Genomic DNA, 24,539 nt, shown 5'->3' with positions numbered 1-24,539 from the left:
TTGATAAGATGAAGTAATGCGCTTGGATAGTCTACACAGGGAAGCGAGGTAGACCGCACAGTCCGGCAGATGGTTTATCTCAGTCCAGTTCTGAGTACGGATTTTACGCTTTATCGATTGTCGCCATTTCTTTTATTTCCGGGTTAACGAAATGGCAAATTTAGGCTTAAAATTCGTAATTTAACGAGGATGCCGCGACGTCTGTAGCCAGTAACATGTTATCAGTAGATAATACAGATTCAGATACATCGATGTGAATTAGTTTCTACAAGATTCGGTCTGACTAGGACTGAAGGATTCAAAATTACACTTTCGGAAAACCAACAACCAGTGACAACACAACCACCACACAACAGTCAGACCAGGACGAGGAGGACAGGTTGCCGTAAACTACTTTTTAGTCTACACTACTACTGTCACTGCCTATACTACTTACTACAAATACAGGCTGAATTTGCAAAGTCCAGTCCTGTAATCTGTGAATGATTTGAGTTCAACTTAGCGCGGCGCCTCTCCTCGTCTGAGACTGAATGACTGTCGCAATAAAAACATGAATTGAGATACTAGTTTCGCGGTTTCAGCCTCACTGAATTTAGGTTGTGAAAAACTCTGAGATTGAAGTTCCGGAGATTGATGTTGTAGTTCACTCTCATGGTCTAGTTTCGATCTGAAAAAATGAAGAAGTTATTCTCGAAAATTGAAACAAAACTCGACACGACATCGCAAGAAAATAGCTTCATCGGAAAAGTGTTTTATGTCGGACGTTTTGTTGTAACAGTTGAAGATGTGATCGCTGAAGGTATGTTACAATTATGGATATTAGAAAATGTTCATATTGTTAGGTCTGTGTGTTCCTTATTTCTTCATGTTCCGTAGTTTAACCATGTTTGAACTTGTGAAACCGGGCTCAGCGTTTTAAGAACAAATTCTTATCTTTTCAGGGGGATTTGCTATTGTCTTCCTCGTCAAAGCTCAAAATGGAAATCGTTACGCTCTGAAACGAATGTACGTCAATAATGAACAAGATCTACATGTATGCAAGCGAGAAATACAAATTGCTGTAAGCGTCGTTCATTTCTATCTGTAGAAATGTCATCAAGTTTTATAGTAGGCTAAATGTATGTGATTATCATCCTTTACAGAAATGTTTGAGCGGACATAAAAATATAATAAGATACACCGATTCGAGTACAAATCTGACGAGTAATGGTGTTTATGAAGTTCTTATTCTTATGCAATACTGTAAAGGTAAGGATACTTTCACAGATTGACACTATTTTCATTTGTTAATCTTTCAACCCTCATTCAGCCAGCCCATTTAGGGCATTATTAGTGGGTTTGTTGGTTCTTTTTTTCCTGTAAGAGAGATAGGCCTTAGAAGAACCATCCACCAAAAAATCAGGGTTCAAACCCATACACACTAGATTGACAAGACCAGTGAAGGACTGATGGCTTTAACCACTACACTTGGCTGACTAATTGACAACCTTGCGATGGTTAGGTTTAGCTTGAATATCATCCAGCACTATTGGAAAACTGGCCTCTATTTTTTGTGAAAGCACTCTGGGCGATCCGAGGACTACTTTATAAGGTTTTGTGACGCATTAATGGCAATTTTGATTAATAAGGTGTATTTAGCAAGGTACCAGTTTTGATAATGCTGAGAGTTGCATTTCATAGCATTTCCAAATTTTTTTTATCTCATCCTATAAATATTCCAAGAGGGGTTTAAAAGATTCCATGTAATAGGGCAGTAAAAAATGAGCAACATTTGATGGTCTTGTACAATGGTTCGCAAGACTCCTTTGATCGAAGTCTGCTCGTGTGTAAGAGACCTTAACAATAATTCAAAATCAACCATCTAAATCCTCTTGGTTGATTAGCTAATAGATACGCAGATACTTTAGATGTCTCGTGTCATAATACTGAGCCGTGCATTATGATGTTTGTAATTAATTTGCTTGTCGGGTATATTATTGAAACGGTTGATAGTCATTTATTGATTCTATATTGACTTCCGTGTTTATATGCCGTACAAAGCTCCTGTGTCAGCGTATTTAGTTTAGCCCAATTGGTTTAATCAAGCCGGACTAATCTAACCAACCATTCGTTGACCCGTTGCGGTTTGCATTGTGAATGTAACTTTGCTATATAAAGATTATACGCATCGTCACAACCTTCACTGCAATTGACCTTCCTTTCTTAGCATTTAGAATGATATTAACTAGAACGTTTGCATATAAATTGGAGATCTCATGAGACGTGATTCTTTATACTCTGTAATGTAGGGGCTCAACAATCATATCGACAATGGTCAGATATGTCTTAAAAAGGCGTACATAGGTTGCGAGGGTTTTCATGCCTTTGTCGCTTGATTCGAATACTTCCTTCACAGTTATAATTAGAAAGATTGATGGATGATACGATGATTTGAAGATTCAATCAGTGTTGATATTATAATCAATAACTGAAGTCATAGTATTGTAATAGGTTTGTCTATAGTTTCACATTATAATTACGTATAATCTATGCCGCCTCACAGTTACTCACATCATAATCAATACTAGCTGTTGTCCCTATTTAGTTCACGCATACTTAATGAAATATTCATCAATGACTGACTGAAAATTATCAACAGTTTAAAGAAGTGGTAGCCTATCTTGATTTTCTGATTGTATGGTGGTATTTCGTTTCAGGTTCCGTGATACAACAGATGAATGAACGTATTAATTGTGGGTTTAACGAAGCTGAGGTTTTGCGTATATTTCAAGATACATGCGAGGCTGTATCGAGGCTTCATCACTGTCAAACCCCGATTATACATAGAGATTTAAAGGTAAATCATGAAAAAAGAGAACATCCCCGAATATCCATTAGATGTGTTGATCTGAAGAATTCATTGTTATTTGAAACTTGATAATTCAGGCAGCATGTCTCTTCCAATGTATCTCCTTGACAATTTCACTCAATGAAACCCATTTGTTGTTTTGTGGTGTTTAGGAATAGTTTCAAGTTGAGGGTCAAATGTTATTTTGGCGAAATCACTATTGATATGACTGAAAATCGAACAAACTTTTGTTGTGAAATTGATAGTTTTACCACACGGGACGTATAGTGTGTCTAATGCTTTAGAGTCTAAGTAGACATGCGCTGATATTTAGAGATATCTTAAACACTATGCATTACCGGTCTGATATCAACAGCATTCACTCTCTGCTCCACAGGAGTGCGGACACCCTAGTTCTGATAAATGGACACTTTCTGGTAACTGCTGGTGGTTAATATTGATGGATGTATTTATTGTGACTCGACTAGACGTTTAGCTTTCCGATCATTGCTTGTCCACATTGACAAATGGCACCGTGTAAATAAACATGTCCTCGAAATGTTTCCTGAACGAATGCCTCTAGCTGTTCTGTCGTCTCGACTGATCTAAAACCAGAATGGAATCTATTCTAGTATTAACAAGTCACGACATTGCGAAATAAGATTATTCTTAAAATCTATGAATCATCGCTGTCGATGTAAATATATATCTAAATATATTATTATAGGCCTGTATGAATATGTAGAAGTTTCCGATACTGCTAATTTTTCGAGTTTTTTCAACGTTTTCTTATCGAAGTAAATGAAAATCTGTGGACGCTTTATTACTCAGATATCATGACTCGGGAGAGACTGTCATTGACTTCCTGTAAATCTGCACATAACGGTGTTTATGTCATGACTTCCTATTTCTCTCACGTAAAGAATGATTATAGTTTCCGTTTCAATTCTCTTATTCTGTCGTTATGTATGAGTCGCAGTCTTTCTATTCTATATCGATTGTGATCGTATGCGTTTCAATAGTATTTCGTTTTTCTCCGAGGGTCTATTGATTTTCATCATTGCATTCATACAGTTGTGGTTTCAGCTCAGTCTACAACGATGACGTTTATCAGATTGGACGTAGCTATGAATGACCCGGGTATTGATAAGAATGTTAAGAATGTTGTCAGAGCTGTCAGTTTTGTCCTGATTTTCGTGCCTTCAGCCGCTAATCGAGAAAAGTTAAATTGCTTTGTGGCCAGTGCAGACCGAGTTCGCGGAAATATCTTGACGTAGATGATGAGTTTGAATTTCAACTGTAGTCCCATTGATTTCCTCTTTAGATGCTCTCTAGATGTGCTGCAATGGCATTAAGGATAATGTTTAGGGGAGAAGCTTTTTCCTTAATGTGTGGACATTAACAAGAATTGAATGGTTTTAACTTGTGATGTCAAAGCTTGGCTCGGCATGTAGGCATTTCATGTATATATACGTAAATGTTGCCACAATTATTAAGGAAATAGATTGAGTTCAGAGTAACGATGTTTATTTCGAGTCAAACTATAGAAATTGAACTGCTCATAAGTTGGTTCAATCAAGGATTGCATAACCCACATCTTGGTAAAGTCCATATGAATGTAGCAAGTGTGTTACATCTAAAGATGTTTCTAAGCCTCAACAGGAAGAATAAATTAATGAATGTTTATCGATCCACAAAATATGCAGCGTTGAAAATTGATAGGGATAAAGGTCGCGCACAAACAATGCCATATTAGTAGTGGGGTATTACATGCATTCATTGTAAAATAGGAAGAAAATATAAACGAAAATCTCGAATTTGCTGCTGCCGATATTCGCGTCAATATCGGTCTTCTCTTATGGATGTGTCTAGTCTTTACGTGTATTATCATGTGGATGCTTGTTGTGTTCTGACATCGTTGTATGTTAAACGATGACCGATGAATAATCCCATCTCACAATAGATTCATGACAAGTCAGTGTCAGTATTACAGATCATCAGTGGGCTTTAATAGATGGTCAGTGAACCATTTAACTAATGTAGTATTACTGTGTACCCCACCCAATATAAGCTGGGTGTTGACCCGTCAATACAAATGACCCGAGAGATTCATCACTTAACCCTTTCCTGGCTGACCTAATTAACCCTTTCCTGGCTGACCTAGTTAACCCTTTCCTGGCTGACCTAGTCATTCTTTTTTGAATATATATATATATATATATATATCTTAAGTTTATTTGCCGTGAAAGCTGAGCGGCCGGTTGTAGAAAGCTCCATAACAAACTAAATCACACCCACTGGAGTCATGTGGGGGACTGATTTGCCATATTTAGGTTTTTATATAAGTCAAGGAACGATTGGTCGTGTATCAACCTTACAACTTTTCTATATATATATATATATATATTCGTGTTAAATTCACTGGTTTTGAATGAATATTGATATTATCCTGAAGTGTGTTGTTAGTGTAGTATGCATCATCAGCGTGGCTTCTGCCATTTCAAGTCAAATGATCAATGTTTATTTATCCTACAGGCGAATACGGGGTACTCCTCAATCCGCTAAAACGTTGAAAAATTGAATCTAGTTCTGACTATATGCATCTATTTGTATGTAATGTAATAAGTCAGGTATTTTTTGATGATCAATGCGTTAACTGTATGTAGGAGGAGGAGTATCGATGTAGCATGTGATCGTGACATTTTCTGTGGTCTCCCGGAGCTACAAGCTGCATTTAGTCGAATTCAGACTTTTTTCGGCGCCGGGATGAGATTATTTCTGGTCTATCGTTTATTCTATTCTCGTATTAAAAATTAGCGCATAAGAAAGACTTACGATCACTCCTCCTTGAAATTCAGTACGCAATATAGTGGAATCTCATCATCTTGAATTCCAGGATGAAAAATTTCGACTAATTCCATACTGGATTTGTCGAACTATCAATTTTCTGGTACCTTAAGTTTGTTCTTACACGGTTCCTAATCTGTCTTATACGATCGAAATGTTATATTTCGGGAGATGCTACAGATATTTGCCATGACTAAGGGAAATAAACGTTATAACCGATCAATCAATCCATAATGTATATCACATCGTGAGCAGCTACAGAGAGAAGAAATGGTCTCATGTTATATTGACAATGTTACTTATACTCAAAGTGCTGAGGGATAGAAACGAATGGCTGGCTGAGATTACGACTAGGAGACGAGGGATGATTCGCGCCACCAGAGTCTGGTATCCGTCGACTGTGTTTGGTTTATGAAGATGACTAGCGATGTTGGAAACGCGATTAAAAGATCTTCCTATCGATAGACTTCGTCTCAGTTTCTCGAATTAATCTACGAAATATCCTTAAGTTCAGAGGTTATCGCGACGGAGACAATGTTGATAAAGACTGGCGAGCGACGATGGGTTTCTGGTTTCTGGTTGGTTGGCTGTAGTCCCAGAGGGCATCGTCGCAGACATTCATTGATCTGTTACATAGAGGTTTTCTATTTGAAAATCTGTTTGATGCGACCCTCTGGTACAGCTGCACGCTCTCACGCTGTTTCACGCGAGGAAACCGGGTTAAAAGCTGTTTTTAGGAAAGACTGATGTCATTCAACGTCTGACGTTATCAGAATTCTATTAATAGACTCGTAAAAAATGAACTCATTGCCGGATAGGATCAATATTGAGATAATACTTCAAATTGATTCTTGCGATATTTGCACAAGGAAATTACTTTTCTATTGGGGACCTCTCTAATTGAAATTGCACCCAGTCGTGATGTAATGACTCGGCCTAACCCATTAAAAAGCTCTTAAATCATCATAAGTTTCTTAATTGTCGACATATCCAAGATGGGTTTATGTAAGTCTTTACGATACAACCAAGCTCATATCAACTCTATCACATTGTATAAGATTGTTCGAAATCAAAGAATGTTTGAAAGCCGTAAATTATGTCACTTCTGAGATTCGCTATTAATATGATACATATGAACACGCTTTGTGCATAGATAGATTTTTCCACTCCTATTGGTTTAGATATTTTTTGCCGATGGCGCTTTATGGTCTCATTAGCCGTGTTGCCGTGGAAACATAGCTATTTTTTCGAAGTTATGACGATTTTGAATGGTATTGTTTGAAAATTGAAATGTCACTTTGACGTATAGTAAATCATTGATATAAACTGGGTCTTGCGATTGTTTTTACGATGAAATGTAGCATACTGAATTTCTATGGATTTCTATGAAATTACCTCGTCTGAAGTTCTTATTCCCTCAGGACTTTCCCTTTTGATTAGATATCTGGCAATAGTCATCGACACGTGTCGTAAACCTTCATTTTCGGTTTCATTTTTACGACGTCGCGGGCAGAATGGGAAAAATATGTCTTCATTAAAACCGATCTATTTAGAAATGCGTATAGAACTCCGTATATCCTCCAGGAGATGTAAAATATGCGCGAAGAGATAATTTCAGAACTGTATTTATATTTTTTAGGTTGAGAATATTCTCATCGACGATAGTGGTAACTTCGTATTGTGCGATTTCGGAAGCGCGACTGCCAAGTTTCATAACCCTCAGTCGCACGGTATCAAACAAGTAGAAGATGAAATAACCAAGTAAGTTTCATCGAAAGTTATGATGCAGACGGATTTTTATTTCCGAATCGAATTTCTAAAGATACTTTCATCCCTGAATAAAAGTCATTCGGAACCAGTCGTTTGAGTTTCTTCAAGTGAGTAGGGATAGGGATGGGAAGCTGAAGAATACCTGACACGTTCTCAGATATAAGTGTCAGATGATGGCTGATATATTTAGAGCAAGGAAGCTCTTATGTATGGCATTGAATTCGAAGGCAGCATAAAAAACCTGAACGTTATATGGATCGCGCGCTATTCGCTCGGATTAACGAGCTCGCATTCATCTGATGATAGGCAAGGTGTTTCTAGGGAACGATTAAAGTGTCACGATATTGAATTAACGATAATTCATCGATGCTCATCTCGTGTGTCTTCCTCTCACGCCATTCACTCACTGACGTTTAGACGTCTTAAGAATTGAAATACCTACCATCAGTAGAATAGCCCGTACTCTATGACGTGGAGAAATGATAATAAACCCACTTTATTTAAAAGAAAAATCTAAAAATTAGAAAGACACATTCTAACTTGTTATCCACAGTATGTATACATCTAGCTTTAGTCATTTGATTTACACCTGATGACAGGCTCTACCTCTAGAATACCTACAATTGAGAAGTCGCACTTTACGAAATCTTCTGCTCGAATGCTATTTTTACATGGTTATTGTTTTTTTCTAGGTATACGACCCTGTCATATAGAGCTCCGGAGATGATAGATCTGTACGCCGGGCGACCGATTACTACCAAGGCCGATATTTGGGTAAACCATTAAATAAACTCCGATTCAATTCCCATAAATCTTCAAATATGAAATGTGTCTATTATTGAAACCATGAATCAATTTTACCTCATATTTTTCGAGCTGATAATTTGTCGCACGCGTTAAAAACTGAAATCTATGAGCAAATTATGATCGATCGATGAAAGCATTGATCTTTATTAAGTCGATGTGCGTCTAATGACTTGCTTTTTCTTTTCAGTCTCTAGGATGTCTTCTGTATAGATTATGTTACTTTTCATTGCCGTTCGGTGAAAGTTCGTTAGCGATTCAGAGCGGTAACTTCACAGTTCCCGATAATTCACGCTATTCTCAAGGTTTACTCGCTTTAATAAGTACGTATTTACAAATTGCTGGATTAGATATACGTGTAGTAAATGTAAACATTTCCTGCTGGTACGTGCAGACTATAGACGGCAGCACATTACTGACCAGATCTCTTACCCCATCTATTTTTAACCTAATCCAGAATCTAAGTCAAGGCTTTTACCGCATTTTCTAATTCTTATACAGTTTATGCCAGATGTGACAAGTTGTAAACGGTGTTTAAATGTAGGAAACTTTGTAGAAATAGCCACGAAACGGGAGCATAATTAATCATACTGTTGTTGTGAATATGAGGTTAAAGTGAAGAGAAGTGTTACAGACGCTACACTTATTACGTAGTTGTTGATGAGGTGTTTAAATGCTATCATTATTGATCTGTTAGTCGGGATTCGAACAGCTCGCTTCATTTGTTTCAGAGTATATGTTAGAGGTCGACCCGGAAAAAAGACCCGCTGTGTTCCAAGTTTCTTATCTGGCGTTCAAATTGTCGGGAAAAGAAACACCTGTGGCTAATCTTGATGTAAGTATGTCTCATATTATTGAGCGATATGCCAGTTTAGAATATCAAATGTCAGTACGTGATTATGATTGGATATGGTTTCATTTTCTAGACTAGCAGCATTCCTGATATAAACAAATTGCCGCTTCCAAAAATGGAATCCGAAGCCCGGCAAGTGAAATCATCATCGTCTCGGTGAGTATTTTCAATTGAAATCTTCTCTGTCGTCGTAAATTCCCGTAGGGCTTCATTTCATAATATGTCGTTTCTTGTTTCATCGACGTTTCAGAAATGTTCAAGCTCCATCGATTGAAAGCACGACTGTGACGCCTCGCCAACGGCCGAAGGGTCAAACGATACCTGCAGCTACGCTCGGTATTCCTATACAGACATCTGTGGCTCCTCGTAAACGACCTGTAGCCAGTAATCCTCAAACACCTGTCGGTACGCTACCCAGTAACATTACTACAGAGTCCCTACGACCTCTCGATTCCTTAGAAACTCCTTCTAAAAGGATAATGCTTTTAAAAGTGTTCGAAACTCTTTGATTTGAGTTAAGGATATGAATTTGCTTACAGTTATTTGGATATCAATGTGATGCAGACACTTCCTCAAAATTTAAATTTAACACTCTTTATATCCAGAAATAACTGATCTGTAAGGACCCTGTGTTAGGACTGTATCCAATATTATATATTGTAAAACTTGCATCATAAGTTGGAAAAGTTGAGTCCAGCAAAACACGTCAGAGTTAGAAATATTTTGACTAAGAATAAGAAAAAATTTGATTCAGGGACATCGAATGATAAGCTTTGATTTAGACAATGAAAATCCAAATCAAACCTACTTTGCATGAACTTTTTAGTTTTGACCGGAACCAACAACTTTCCCTTAAAAGAAAAAATTCATATGATTTTTCAGAAATTCAACAAGCCTCTATGGGATTTCCGGGTCAGACGAGCTCCAGCAATTCATTAGGTGTTAGCCAAGTAGCGGCATCATCCAGTCAGCAACAGTTAACACCGACAAATCAGCAACAGTATCCGAACCAGACGGCTCCACAGCAACAACTGTTCCAGCAGCTCGTGACAACCGGATTGACTAGCGGAAATAACAGCGGCGGTGGTGGCAGAGCATCGCCTACTACTCAACAACCTGCGACATTCGTACATAATCCTCAATCAGCGTTTATGGCTGTTGCTCCGCGATGTGACAATAATACAGGCATCATTCCCCAACAACAACAGAAACAATCGCCATACCCAGTTCCACAACAACAACAACAACAACAACAACAACCATATCCCGTACCGCAACAACAATACCCAGTACCGCAACAACAATCACAGCCATACCCTATAACACAACAGCAATTACATAATTATCAAAATTATCAACAGCAATCGGTTAATTCTTATTCTACGTACGTTCAACCATCACAGAAGCCTTACACGCCACCAAACATACCACAACAACAAACAGCCGGTAAACTCGTACCCGTAGTTACATTGATAAAGACTTCACCTACGACTAGTCACGGTCCAGCGCAAACAATACTGTTCGGTAACGCCAGATATCCCGATCCATTCAACGGGAAAGATAACCAACAACAGCAGCAGCAGCAGGAGTTGATTCAGATGGCTGATACAACTGGAACATCAAATTCTGTGAATTCGGAATTCAAAAAGCCACTTCCTGTAAAACAACTGCCTCATAAACAGGTAAGATTTTTACGATGTCGGGAATAGTCGAGGGAAACAATATTCTCGTTATTGACTTACTACTTTTTCACACAGCCCTACAATCGGCAATTTCTTAAGAAATTCTCAAATATATCCCAAGAAAGATACAGGGAAAAATAATGGAATCATTTCTCATTCTTCACTGTATAAACCAACGTTAAAAATAATTTGAAAAATTTATTTGAAATAACATACTATACTTTAGAATGTGAATATCGTTGTAATTGTAGACGGCGGATGTTTTGGTCAATGTAACTCCTCCACCTTCGCCACCGGTACGTTCTCACCGACGCAACGCGAGTGACACATCCGCATTAGTAATGGACCAGAATTCGCAAAGTTCAAATGAATCGAAGTAAGTTTTACCGACGTGTCGAGCTATGCACTGTTCGTTTGTTTCTAACTTTCCATTAGATATCCTAACAACCCGTAACACGTCAGTCCTATATTCAGTTAAGAAATTGATTATGATAGACTTAAAACTGTGCAGTATTTAACAAAGATTATATCAGTGTATTACATTACTGCATGTGATTGTTTTAATCTGTTTGAATTCTAAATACATGTACGCATGAAGCTACAGTATCTCGTAACAATGCATGTTGTGTGCGCAAACTAACTGCATCATAATCTTTGGCATTCTTTTTATGTGTAAACTGTTGCATCATCAATCGGTTGAGGAGTTACTTCTCATTACACCAGTTGCATTGCATTACTGATAAACACTTACATAAAGGCCTATAATCAGATGGAATCATGGCACAAACCCCTCCATCAGTCCTGCACATAACCTCGTCAATTATTTTGGTGTGATTCTTTTTGTCCCGGTATTTTTCACATTGTTTAGTTGGCATTTTTGGAATAATCTTTCGATCAGTTTTGGTTTGTTTCGTTCAACGCACAAATCAAACCCTATACCTCTCTCAAACTCCCCCCCGCGTGAACATTATGCGTATATTATGTATCTTTCATTACGCTGAGCGGTGTGGTGTTGCATTTCAGACTAGTCACTAGTCAACGTTATTTACAACCGTTGAGTAGTCACAGTTGTCACAACAGGTCAAAGTCGGCCTCTACATCGCCGACTCATTCTCCACCACGGTAAGATAACTAAATATGTCCATTCCTCTACAATAATAGAGTCATCAGTCATGAGGAGAGTTGTACTTGTCAAGTTTAGTTTTCTGCTAAAAGTCTTACTCATATCTGATGCCTCTGTTTTTAGACAGGCATAGCCATTCTTAATCTTATAAACAATCAAAAACAGCATTGATGACATATTTTGCACTCTCTCATCTCTTTCTTATTTCTATCTACTCAAGGCTTATAATGATTATGCACTGCATGTTTAACAGTTTAATCCGCTTTTGATAATTCAAACTGTAAATATTCATTAAAAAGTTTTCTTGAAAATCATTGCTGGCTAAAATTTTTATTAAGTTCTTTAACTGTTTATCTGATTGTTTCAACGTATGTCTCGTCTTCGTGTTTTCTGTGATCATTTGTAAACATTGTTTCATAAGAAATCGACTAAACCGTATTTACGAAATATTAGTTTCATGAAATAATCTATTGTTTGTATATCGTCCTTTTCAGAACACCTCAGCGCCCCCTATCTGCTGACATATCAGAGTGGAATCCGTTCGGCAACGACGATTTTGGATCTTATACGGAAGATCATCTTTTCGGAAAAGAGTTTGATCGATTACGACGAGGTTCTAATAGTAGTAAGTATTTCGTTGTGCTTCATTGATACTCGGCACCTGCAACATTGAATCGATAAATACCTTCAGAAAAAATAGAATCTATAACAATAAGGCGATTATTTCCGTACCAGATGTCCGTAAATACCCTTTTAATTCCATTATTGTTCATACAAAATAATTCATGGAAATAGTTTCATATCTTGTGCGTATAAATACTGTGAATGATATTGACGTACGTCATTTGTTAGTCTGAAAATTCAAACAGTTTTCTGGATTTCTGTCATTGTATGAGCATTTCACGTCATCGAGATACACCTCTAAATACGTGTGTACAATGTCTACACCTACACTCTAAACTTCGGCGGTCTTTTAATCATGTGGAAGTTATCCATCGAAATAGGATGTGCAAAGTCATTCGTCGGTCTGATTCAGTCTCGTTTGAATCTAACCAAAAGTACTACATTTCTGTCTCTCTTGAACTGGGATATTATCATTGTGTCTGATACGCAGGATGTTAATTATTTATTATCTTTCAGGTATATCTAATGTAAAGAGTAGAGAAGATCTAGTAATGTCGAATACAGATTTATCTAATGACCCATTCGGTGCTGCTCCATTTAATCCACCAGGTACGTCACTCATTTCTCTCATCAACTTATATAATGACATCTTCAAATCAATGCGCTTATCATTACAAATGATTTTTGATTCTTGCTCTAATCAAATTTATAGATCGATCATTGCGATTTTTCTTGTTAGTACATCTATCTAGTCTGATGTTTAGATACTCGTGGTAGTTCCACTCCGCAAAATACATAGATATCTTGCTATCTAGATAATGTGATTACATAGAATATAACTGCATCGGTTAAACGCTCCGAACTTAGGCACTTCAGCATGCTTTCACTGCATTTAAGACGTTTCTGTCACCTCGGAACAAAGTTTGAAGATATTTTCAATTGAAATGGAAGTCCTCGTTTGATTTTGTTAATGAGTGATGGTGTAATACCGCTTAGCCGCTTTCTAACATTAATTAATACACGCTTCGTAATAAAAGATGAAGCTTCGTTGTGACAATTCGGCCTCCATTTTAATTGCATTAATTTACAGGTACGCGTGCACGTCCTGGTAGCTCAGGGAGAAGTGGGTCTGCTAGTTCTCACTCGAGCACTGGAGGTAAAAATCTTCTCTATCCGTCATAACAGTAATCTCAGTGTAATGTATATTATTGTCTTGTGTAACGTGCACGTGGTCGGTGTCGGTATTAAAAACGGTGCGAGTTCTTGCGTCGGTGCTGCCCCCTATCTGAGATACGTCGCACTCTGAGAGAAACGTTCAAACGTGGATAACTTCAGTACCGGTCGATTGATAGCCGTAGCGCGCATGTTTTACTCGTCGTATGATGTCAAATGATTAACGAATTCATATTCTTGGAATAATTTGTCTTCGTGGACAGCATAAGAATTGGCGAACATTACGTTTGTTTTTGCCCCATCCGCTATTAGTTATGTAATTTTGATAACATATTTCATCATTAGATTTATTGCTAATATCTTTCTCTAATGCTTCTTATGTAAAATTGATTGTATACTTGTGTCGATGGTTTTGGTTGAGTTTTTTCCTCATTAACCGCATGCTAGCTTATCTGAGTTTTCTTCCAAAAATCTAAGCATGGTGTTATTGTACGTAACGTCTCTCGGAGCATCTTAGATTTAGGTACTTTCTTTTGCAGTGGTTAGTATTAGGAGGTTCATTGTTTTTAAATCACTCTCGGTTAATTAACTTTATCGTCGTTAAATCTCTCGAGGCTGAGTGGCATTATGGGTTTTCACCGTGTTACTATGAAGCTTCAAGAGTTGTAGTATATACCAGAAGGTTCATTATATTAGTTAACTTGAGTTGAAGACAATAAAATGGTCCTAAGTGTTAGTTTGAGATGGTTGTAGTAGTTGGAGATTTAATGTTCTTTGTTCTAAAAAAAAATGCATGTAAATGAATAAATCTGAATAAGTCGGCAAATATAACTTCAATGTAATGACTTGTATAGTATGCATATCAGATGAACTAGAATGCAATAATAACTAGAACTTATCACTATTATAGCTTTTTAATGTCTACCAGTATGTTAAATAAACATACGACTCTAGTTGCAATTGTAGGCTGTGATATAAATGCCTGTCATAACATCAGTGAAAGATATCCATTTGTAATCAATGAATCGAGTCTTTAGTTCTGGTCGGGATCATTTCATGCTTGTAGCTCGCAGGGCGGGCATTTCCAGCTATCATTTTCTGTTAATCGAATTTAATGCTGTTGATTTTCTAGGTACTTTAGTTTCAATGAAATGTATGATTGAAAGTAATAATAATACATCGTTGAGATGAAAGGGTTTGCTGCTTATGTAGTGAGGCCTGTCCACTCAAATCTATATGAATACCACCATATCATGAACTTTATTTTTATAATAATGTGTATATTTCAGCTGATATTAGAACCATCCACTCAAAATTAGGTTCTGCTCACAATCACCAATATATGACAATTTCATAATTTCTTTTTCACAATTCTGTGAAATTACAAAAGACAATATTCATGATCTTTGGAATTGTCTACAAAGCTTTTACCATCGGGGCATGATAGATACCTAAAGTTGAGTAGTTTTTTCCATTATGTTATATCATCAGGCCTTTTTTTGTTTAATTTTTTCTCATGAAAATCCCATTCATTTTTGTCGACACAGTCTAACCGAACAAAACGTGTTTTCATAATTGATCGATGCAATGTCTATGTACAATAATGATAAACTGTGTATGAAGTGACATATACTCATTCTACCGTGTAAAATAAAGGCAAAATGTAATTGTATAACAAAATGTGTGAAAATTCTCATATTTCTGGATTTTTTTATTGGCTAGATCTCTCATTCCCTCCTTAGTAAGATTTTAACTGGATTTAACATGTCGGTTATAACTGTAGTTATGAACAACTCTGCGTAGGTTCCTGACTAATTCTAAATTTTGCATAGCCATGTTATTAGCGAACGGCACAATTTTGTTAATTTATGTCTCCTCTGTTTTTTGTTCCACCGTGCCAATGTAATCGGGATGGTGCCAATGGCGCACAATTCCAAGTGAGTCATTCAAATACATGATGTGTTTTATGTATCTATGAAATGTTTATATGTTTTCATGTGTTTTTCTCTATCTTTCTTTTTCTCTTTACGACAACTCGGTATAATTGCATGCTCCTGTAGAGCTCAGAGATTATTTTTGTCCGGAATTCATGATCCCTAAATCTAAATTGACCGGGGCATGGTTCTCATTTGTTGTAAAAAACATGTAATTCTCGTGTACTTTGAACTAAAAAGCTATTTGGATGTTGTCAATCCTGTTGGGTTACCTATCGTTCTTTTCCAAATTCGAGTATATGAATGTACATATAATTCATTACTTGTAGCAATTCCTGAAATTTATGTAGTTCGTTTGCAGCTTTTCAATGGTATAGTTTTGGTTATTATACCTGCCTATTAGACTCATATCAGTAGTTGAATCCAATACTGGCTATGCAAAGTTTAAACTTAGTATTGCTTTTGTCTTTTTTTTATTTCAATGAAAGTGGTGCACAGCTAGATATTTATACTATCATAACCAAAACATCTCAATCATTTGTATGACTTCAGTTCTTATAGATTGTCTCGATCTCCAAATGTTTCACTAGGCAAAAAATGGAGGTAATAAGAAGAATGCCACACTCAATATAGTCAAGAATAGCCAGAACTAGCATGGACTCAAATACCTTCAACTGTCATGTCATATTATGTGAATTATATGATGTAATATAATCTACATATTAAGAAATAATGTGTCAGTCATATTTTGATGTAATATTAGATATTTTACCTTTGTGTTTTCGGAATGAGATAAACCTATCATAGCACGTGAAACCTTCTTCTGCATGTTGTTGTGTTAAGCTTTTGGTTGCAGGCTCCTAAAATGCATGTAGAGTAAATTGTGTATCACAAATAAACTTTCTGGCAGATATTCATCAGGGAATTCTTCAGACAGATTGTGTTACATGATTTTTGTAGCATCGATGGTTGATCTTCGTTAACTCGCCATGCCATAAGCTGAAAAACTTAGAATCATGTAGTCATTTCTCTTCTTGATTTTTTCTTTCAGAAAAATACTCGAGGTTGAAACAAAAGACTGCTGAAAAATTACCTGCAAAGAAAGATGTTGAAGTCGGCGATGATCAAACAAAAGTCGGATTATTCGGATTTATTCGGAAGGATCCGGACGACAAGTCGCGTTATCATCATTTAGACGGAGGCTACGATTCTGATCCGACGGATGGAATGCAGGAGGAAGTACCAGCGATTCCGACCGCATCGTCCACCGCGAAGCCGGTCCATTACAGCTCCGACGATGAATGCGAGGAAGAAGAGGTGAAGGACTCGAATGAACAGCTCATTTCAAAAGCTCATTTCCACTATAAAGAGTTAGACGATGAATTCGGTAGCAGACGCACCAAAGTAGAACAAGCAGGTTTGGATGTATCTAATTGTAAGGTTGTCGAAGGTGAAGTAATGATGCCACCACCGACTGTACGAGAGCGAACGGCTATAATTTCTCCATCCGTCGCCGCTAACATCGGGGGTGGTGATGATCGCATAGTCGGTCATCAGTACGGAATACGCCCTCTTTTGGACGACGACGAGCTTTCGGAGTCTGATAATTCTCATGCGAATCCCGTGAGAGACGATCAGCCGCTTTCTCCGTCTGATCCTCGTTCGCGTGATATCTTCGACGCCGTTCCTTTCAAGAAACCGCTTTCGGTGAAAAAGAAGAGAACGACTCGTCGAGTCGACGGTAGTGATTCGGTGTCGCCATCATCCCCCGCTCCTCCGACTCCAACCCGTACCCCTCAACCTCCTACTAGTCTAGCTGTAAATAGAGAAGTGGATGTATTCGGTTCTGCTCCATTTCAACCACATTCTCCAAATTATTCTCCCATTACGGTTTCTGTCAGTGGCCAGCGTACACCAAAACAGCCTACTAGTCCTTTAGCTCAAGCATCTCCTATTTCGCCATCATCTGATTTGTTTGGTGCCGAACCATTTTGTTTGCCCCAAAGTAACATTCCTCACCAGGCTTCATCGTCGCAACCCTCACATCTGTCTCGAAGTCAAGATTTATTTGGTGCAGTACCCTTCTCCAGCATTCCTCCGTCGGGCTCCGGTCGATCGTCTCCGAATGAGATTTCCGAAAAGAAGAAAGTTAACGTATTTCCATTTTCGCGGTCATCGAAAGAATCGTCGATCTATTCGAATTTAACGGGTAACGCCGCCGACGACGACGACGATGACATGGATCAGGAGGGAAATTCAACCGACGATTTGCGTCAAATGACGAACGCGAAATCGCCGTTGAAAGACAAACGATCGAAATCCGAGCGGAAACTTTACGACGAAAACGGCGATTTCGGTTCGTTGAAGCGTAGCTCGAAGAAAAAGGCGTTGCCGGGTGAAAAAGATAACGTTTTCACACGCGCGGGGAATAGCGACGAAGAAGATGAAAGTATCGGTAACTACAGCCATCTAACGGTGAATACTAACGCAGCTTTCTCCGAGTTAGATACGAATGACGAAGGGAACGCGACGACTGCTAACATCGTTACGACTACAAGCTTTATCGATAATGCTCAGTTTGCTCGTAGTGGACCGATGCGTAAACACATTCGCTCCTCAACCGTACCGAATCGATCTGAATCGTTTAATTGTCCGAGTAGAAAAAGAACAAGTTTGTTTAAGTAAAGTCTGCGAACTGTTGATTCTACACCATTCTACACCAATATGACCTTGAAGGGTAGTAGTGTTATTATCCAACGACGAAATGTTATGATCTTCTATATTTATTTTTTCGTAGTTCAGTAGAGAAATTAAATTTGATTATATTAATAAGTTACTAGTTAGTGCTTTCTGTGATATTCAAACACTATGTAGAGACATGGTTTACATATTGGCATAGTTGATAGCCTGCTGGATAATAACACACAAAATGCAAGACTTCTTGACTCCTCACAAATGGACGTTGAAACAGTGAATCTGAAAAATATTTGATATTATATGTAGTTGCGAAATAGCGAATCAAATTGACATCGTGCTTATAATGTGTTAAATGAAAATGAAATTGTGGGAATGATTCTTTTATTGTTAAAGGTATCGTATTATTCAATTCTACGATGTATTACTGTGTGAATGCAACTCGTTCTGTATCGCGAATGTGTGATTAATTACTCACTATAAATATCTCACAATTTGTTTGTTTTTTTAAGAGGTTGTGTTATATCGGGTCAGTACTCTAGGCATATCTCTGTTATGTGCATTTACGAATATGTACTAAATATTACAATCGGGTTTTAATGCAAATTTGGGTTTGAAAATTTGCTTAGCGTTTTTATTGAAATATCTTGTGTTGATTTTGATAACATTAAGGCCTTTCAGCAGAGGTTTCTTTTATGGAACTTTGCATAGTATGTAACCTCACTATATATTACACACACAGTGGATGAAGTCAAAGAATGTTTTCTTTGGTTTCACTAAAGCATAGCCTATGTTCATTCTAGTACCTGCTTTATGTTTTATTCCATACTTTTGCTTCATATTTCGCATTCAGTTTATATGAATTCATGTACATCTATGCATTCGAACTAAGTATTTGTCGATAAGAAAAATTCATAAACATCTGCATTTCATCGGTCTGCATTCAATCCTGTGTTGAATTTTATTCGATCATTTATACACACATTTCCTGATTGTTCATTTCTCTTTTTTGTTTGTCTAAAAAGAATTCGATGCTAATGCAGTAGAGCATGCACTTAGTCAGAGGTTTACTTGAGTATCATTTACCATATATAGACATGTTGCACATGACGTCATAGTTTGTTTGTGTTGGAGACTTACCATACATAACACCAATCGATAGTATGGTCATTAACAAATTTTGGGGATCTGTCATGTAAATCTCTCATTGTATTGACCGGCAGTGATAAAAACACATGGCTGCAACATGTCTATAGATTAACAAGTGAAAACTCAAAAACTGAAATTGATGTGTAAACAGATCAAACTTATAGATAATCTACCAGTTCGTTACTTGTCATAATTTTCCTGAATAGTATTTATAAAGATAATGAATTTTTCTTTCACGATGATTGTCCTCCTTGTGAAACAAAAACAAATAATCTGCACCAAATATTCGTTTTCCACTTTTTCGATGATTCATATAGACAATGAAACGTGATAAAATACCTGTTTAAAAAGATTTTAAGTTATGAAGCGTTCAGCATGTTATATTATCGTACATGTATAACCAGTGAATCTTGTTATTAATGCAGTGCCTTGTGTGTTAATGTAAATACATTTAAGAAATATAGACCTGTATCCAGATTATATTATATATAAATATATGTAGATATATTGTGTGCAAACAGTTGTACAACATCAAATAAATCAAAGTAATGGGAAAATCAATGTATTTTATTCTTCATCATTCTTAGCAACTGTCCTGGTTGTATGTGACTGATGATTCTTGGAATAGAGGAAGAATCAAGGGAAGATATTCTATTTGAAAAGATGGATATGATTTTCATGATATCTCTGAACACATTAAGTTAGATGTCCTATTGCAACCCTAGCATGGCCTGTCAAACGTCCTCATTTAACAAATCCATTCCCACATTTGGTGCTACAGCTCAGTTAATTTTGCGAGTAGGCCTACTGAGTTGGATCTTGGCAGAGGTGCTTGTCGACTTAGCCCGGAATGGGTCTGATGCCTTGGAGTTTGTAACGGAGGACACTTTCTAAAGAAGGTTGGTAGTTCTGTACCATTTTCAGTAGTAAATAGCAGAATTTTATCAGTTAACCCGGCCCGCCCGGTGATATTAGATCTATACCGTCAAGTGCTGCCCCTATACACATAACTAGCGGTGAACGTTTGAACTAACCTGGCTTGGCATTTTGTCAACTGAGGCAAGTGAGTAATAAATTAGTTCACATATTCGCCGCCAACGATATGTATAGAGGCAGCACCTAACGGTTGAGACTAGTATCGTCCTTTACCTTTTACTCGGGACAAAATGCTCGCTCCACAGGGGTGTCTGTATTAAAAATCATCCATAACTCAGTCCCACAACTCGCTCATGTCTTAAATAAAGTGCAAGCTAATACCCCGCAGGGACCTGTCACAATTGATGGTGAATGAATAAAAACCAGTATCAATGACCAACCCCAGTATACCTCTGTACATCTGTATCTTGAGTACCCCAACATAAACTCTGATATGAATGACAGACAGTGACAAGAAAGAGGGAATATCTTATCTAAAGCATCTTAACATTTATTCTTTTATCATTTCATGAACAATTCCTAAATTAGATAATTGAGAAGAAATTATACAGGTGATGATTTCTCACACTTGAAATTTTGAATAACGCTCAAACACTTTGAAGGAGTCGATGATTGCAGTTTTGCAGCAGATTCATCACAATGATTGCCATTCGCTATACCGGTACTTTTAGTTTCAACATCGGTCGTAACAGTAACAGAATTTGCAGCCAAAATCTGTTCATCTTGCACAAGTTTTGGTTCTAGTAGTGATACAATATTGATAATGACCTGAAACGAAATAGGACAGAAATATGATTATCTATCTAAACTAACAATTGATGTTGTGCGATTCAATGCATTGATTACAAACCTGAGGATCTATTTCAATGACTGCTTGGTCTTCATCTACGATATCAAATTTTCCTGGTCTCCGCGCTGAAATTGGGATAAACTTTTATAGTTATCCGAATGAAAGGATCATACTTGAATTGGTTTTACACTCAAACCCGCTCGAAGTGGACGAGATTTTTCATTTAATCTGGTTATTATCTATGATCCATCTATACACAAATGTATGATAAAATAGGCCTATGACATTTAATCTAGATTTCTCATGAACCGGATGAATTTCAAATTGATCCAAAATGATCCGAATTAAAGCGGGTTCCAATGTAGTACATAATATAGCATAGATTAAGACAAAACTTACAGGATATCGTCTGACTGATATGCTCTAGATGCAGATTCTTCGTCGAAGCATCGTAATCTGTAACTCGGGCGATCTGAAATAAATCAATGGATTACTATCAATAACAATTCATGAAATCATTTACTAAAATTCACGGGTCTTTAACGATTAATTTACCTTATAGTCAGATACCGATGGACAGTAATCCTCACCAATCTCTAAAATCTTTGAAAAACAAAGAATTGATACCGGTACACATACTTCCAATGGCAATAGATTCTAGATATTACAGATTTTAAAAGCCAACTGAAAATCATACCTTATAAGCAATTGTATCTCCTATTCTCGGAGGTCCTTCCAAATTAGGATATTTACTGAAATCAACTGAATCGTAAGGACTTCCTTTGGGTGGATTCTGAAAAGGAACAAAATACACGAGCACATGTAGATTTATACTCAATTTTACTAAACCAAAGCCAGTAAAGTATTCCCCAAGTGCTTTAGAACAACTCACATAAAACATGCCGAATAAAAACAAGACACAAATACCTTATATACCTCAGAAACATTACTCTGAATGTCGTCTAACATTTTTCGAGCATTATTCAATGCAACTGTTGACTTTTTCTTTTGACGTTTGCGTTGTTTTTTCGAGAATTCAGCGGGTCTTTTGGAAACTGGTTCCGGTTCGGCGACGTCGTAATCGAGACGTATCTGACAATCTCCAGCAGACGATGGCTGCTGAGTCGATCCATCATTATCGATCTGATATTCTGACATAATGTCCGGAGTATTCTCGTTATCGAGCAAAGAATAATACATCGTCTCCTGCTGTCTCGCGTCAACATCCTTCACCGCAGCATCCTGGCCATTCTCCGCCGTTATTTCCTCCGCCGCATCGGAGTCCGAATCGAAACGAACGTGACCCTTACGCGGCCCGACGTACGGCGTACTGGCACGGAGAGGTTTCGCGTTCTGACGAGGTTCCGTATTCGCGACAGTGTTCAAAAACTTCACCGACCTCTGACAAACATCAGGAGTTATCGCTGGCACAGATAATTGACTTACATTAGTAACGACTGATCCATTTTCGGACTTCTTTTTTCGTTTTCGAGTTCTCTTTCTTTTCTTCTTCGTATTTTGATTACGACCCGAAGGCGTATCGTCTCTTTCAGATGATACAGAACTATCCTTTCGATTATTGATATTCACACTGCTCAAACTCATCTCATTCGATCGCGCGTTATCATTAGAGTCAGACGCTTTTTCAGTATCAATGATATTCGTGGATCCCGCATCATTTTTGTCACTAATACTCACAACTGTGGAATCAGATTTTTTATTTTTGTTTTTTTCTTTCTGAGATTTCTTCTTTTTCTTCTCATGTACAGAAAGTTCACTATTTTCGGTTTCCGACAACTTTCTTTTCCTACTACTCATTTTAGAAACACTTCCTTCAGCCGATTCATTTCTTTTTCTCGTCTTTTTAAGTTTTCGTCGCTCCGCTTCCAATTCCATCTCTGATTCAGAATTCCTGTCATTTTCTACGGTAAATGTATCGCTGGAATGTACTGTAGGGGGGTTGTTTGGTCGGGTTAACTGAGGGCCACTGACCGATGGTGGGTTTGAGCTTGTTTCATCTTTAATTACCCTAAAAGATAGAAAAAAACAATTCAAGAAGCAATTTTCAACATAGTCCTAGGCCTAACCCCAGTGGTCGCGTATTGTGCAATGCCATTGGCATATAATCGCCTTGCTTGTTGGACTGTGGGAATAAATGATGAATACCTGACCATGTCGCCATCTCTAAGTACGTGAATATTTTCATCTGAAGGCAACATAAAACCATCCAGTTCCAAAGCAATTTTCGCGATTCCTGTATCGACGTTGCTTCCAGCAGCTTGCGCCCGACGATGAGTAGTAGTCAGAAAACGACGAGTTATGGTTTGAATAAGGTCTGTCACTGTTTCTATGATATTTGTATCGATTAACAGCCAGAAGTTCGGTACTGTAATCTCATATTCATCGGCCATTTTCGCGCAACAAAGTCTAATTCGCACACTTTCACGACTTGCCATTTTTTCAGATCTCGCGGATTTTCCTTTTTTCTAACGAAGCACCGCCTAGCGTGTTAGTTAGTAAACGATTCAATTCAATTCAATTCAATACTTTATTAGTACGATGACCACACTCAAACGTGGTGAACGGATAATAACATAAAAACTCACTATCTACAGATTAGAAGAATTTAAAATCAAGAATTTATTTATTCGAACAATCTAAAATATATAATAAACACGACGTTTCGATCTCACCTAGAGATCATCGTCAGGTGTTTTTGATCTCAATACTTTATTGTTCTGTACGTATACAAGAAAACGCAATTGGTTACAAATACAATAAAGTAAACACAATATACAAAATTATGGAAACAAATAAAAACATTTGAAACATGTGAGAGAAAAGAAAAATTAGCTGACACCCCAAACTTCAGCACCATTATGAGTTTTCCGGTTTGCTCGGCCGCTACCCGTACTGGCGGGGTAGTCTAGAGAGGCCAATCTGAAAACCCCGGTTTGCTGAACTACCCCTCTTTGCGGGGATGCGGTATGATGTTTGATCTGACAGTTTCAAGTGGTTAATGGCTGTTTCAAGTGCTTACAACGATGCTTATTACTTCGTGGTACATGGTGGTTTATAAAAAGATTTCATAATAATACGCTCACCGCGTGGGCTTCGTAGAAAGACCACTGCCTGTGGACTTCCCAAATTTTAATTGTCCTGTCCGATTTGGTTTCGTCCAATTGAGAGACTGCCTTTTCCAGTTAGGGCATTTTTGGATCACATAACTCAGGAAATGACTTACGCTTTTGGGCCCATTCGTCGGTTCCACATGTTTCATTTGAGCTAAAGACCACAATGGTGACACCATGATGGTCAGAAACTGACCAATTG

At 37.6% G+C, this 24,539-nt stretch overlaps 2 protein-coding genes across 3 annotated transcripts; one reads left to right on the top strand and one right to left on the bottom strand.

Annotated features, from left to right (window-relative positions):
• The first annotated feature begins 149 nt into the window (after positions 1-149).
• Positions 150-20,027, top strand: LOC141903265 (uncharacterized). The gene is made up of 17 exons (XM_074791359.1): positions 150-799; positions 942-1,060; positions 1,143-1,248; positions 2,697-2,836; positions 7,314-7,435; positions 8,137-8,218; positions 8,439-8,571; positions 8,980-9,083; positions 9,175-9,257; positions 9,352-9,506; positions 9,984-10,783; positions 11,035-11,159; positions 11,807-11,905; positions 12,401-12,531; positions 13,047-13,139; positions 13,621-13,686; positions 16,689-20,027. Exons 1-17 carry the CDS (start codon positions 676-678, stop codon positions 18,320-18,322), a joined length of 4,116 nt encoding a protein of 1,371 aa, XP_074647460.1. The 5' UTR covers positions 150-675; the 3' UTR covers positions 18,323-20,027.
• An 883-nt stretch (positions 20,028-20,910) lies between these two features.
• On the bottom strand, positions 20,911-23,686 carry LOC141903782 (uncharacterized). 2 transcript variants are annotated; one of them, XM_074792090.1, is made up of 7 exons: positions 23,373-23,686; positions 22,134-23,235; positions 21,904-21,999; positions 21,762-21,809; positions 21,606-21,678; positions 21,267-21,331; positions 20,911-21,184 (listed from the first exon to the last, which is right to left on the bottom strand). In XM_074792090.1, the coding sequence occupies exons 1-7, from the start codon at positions 23,660-23,662 to the stop codon at positions 20,960-20,962; spliced, it is 1,899 nt and encodes a 632-aa protein (XP_074648191.1). In that variant the 5' UTR covers positions 23,663-23,686; the 3' UTR covers positions 20,911-20,959. The 2 variants fall into 2 exon arrangements, with proteins under 2 accessions (XP_074648191.1, XP_074648192.1); XM_074792091.1 differs by having other exon boundaries at positions 22,143-23,235.
• Between the last annotated feature and the right edge of the window lie 853 nt (positions 23,687-24,539).

Source organism: Tubulanus polymorphus, chromosome 4 (assembly GCF_964204645.1).
Source record: "Tubulanus polymorphus chromosome 4, tnTubPoly1.2, whole genome shotgun sequence".
Classification (NCBI taxonomy): domain Eukaryota; kingdom Metazoa; phylum Nemertea; class Palaeonemertea; order Tubulaniformes; family Tubulanidae; genus Tubulanus; species Tubulanus polymorphus.
Note: the sequence above shows the minus strand (reverse complement) of the source record. Positions and strands in the feature narration are given on the sequence as shown.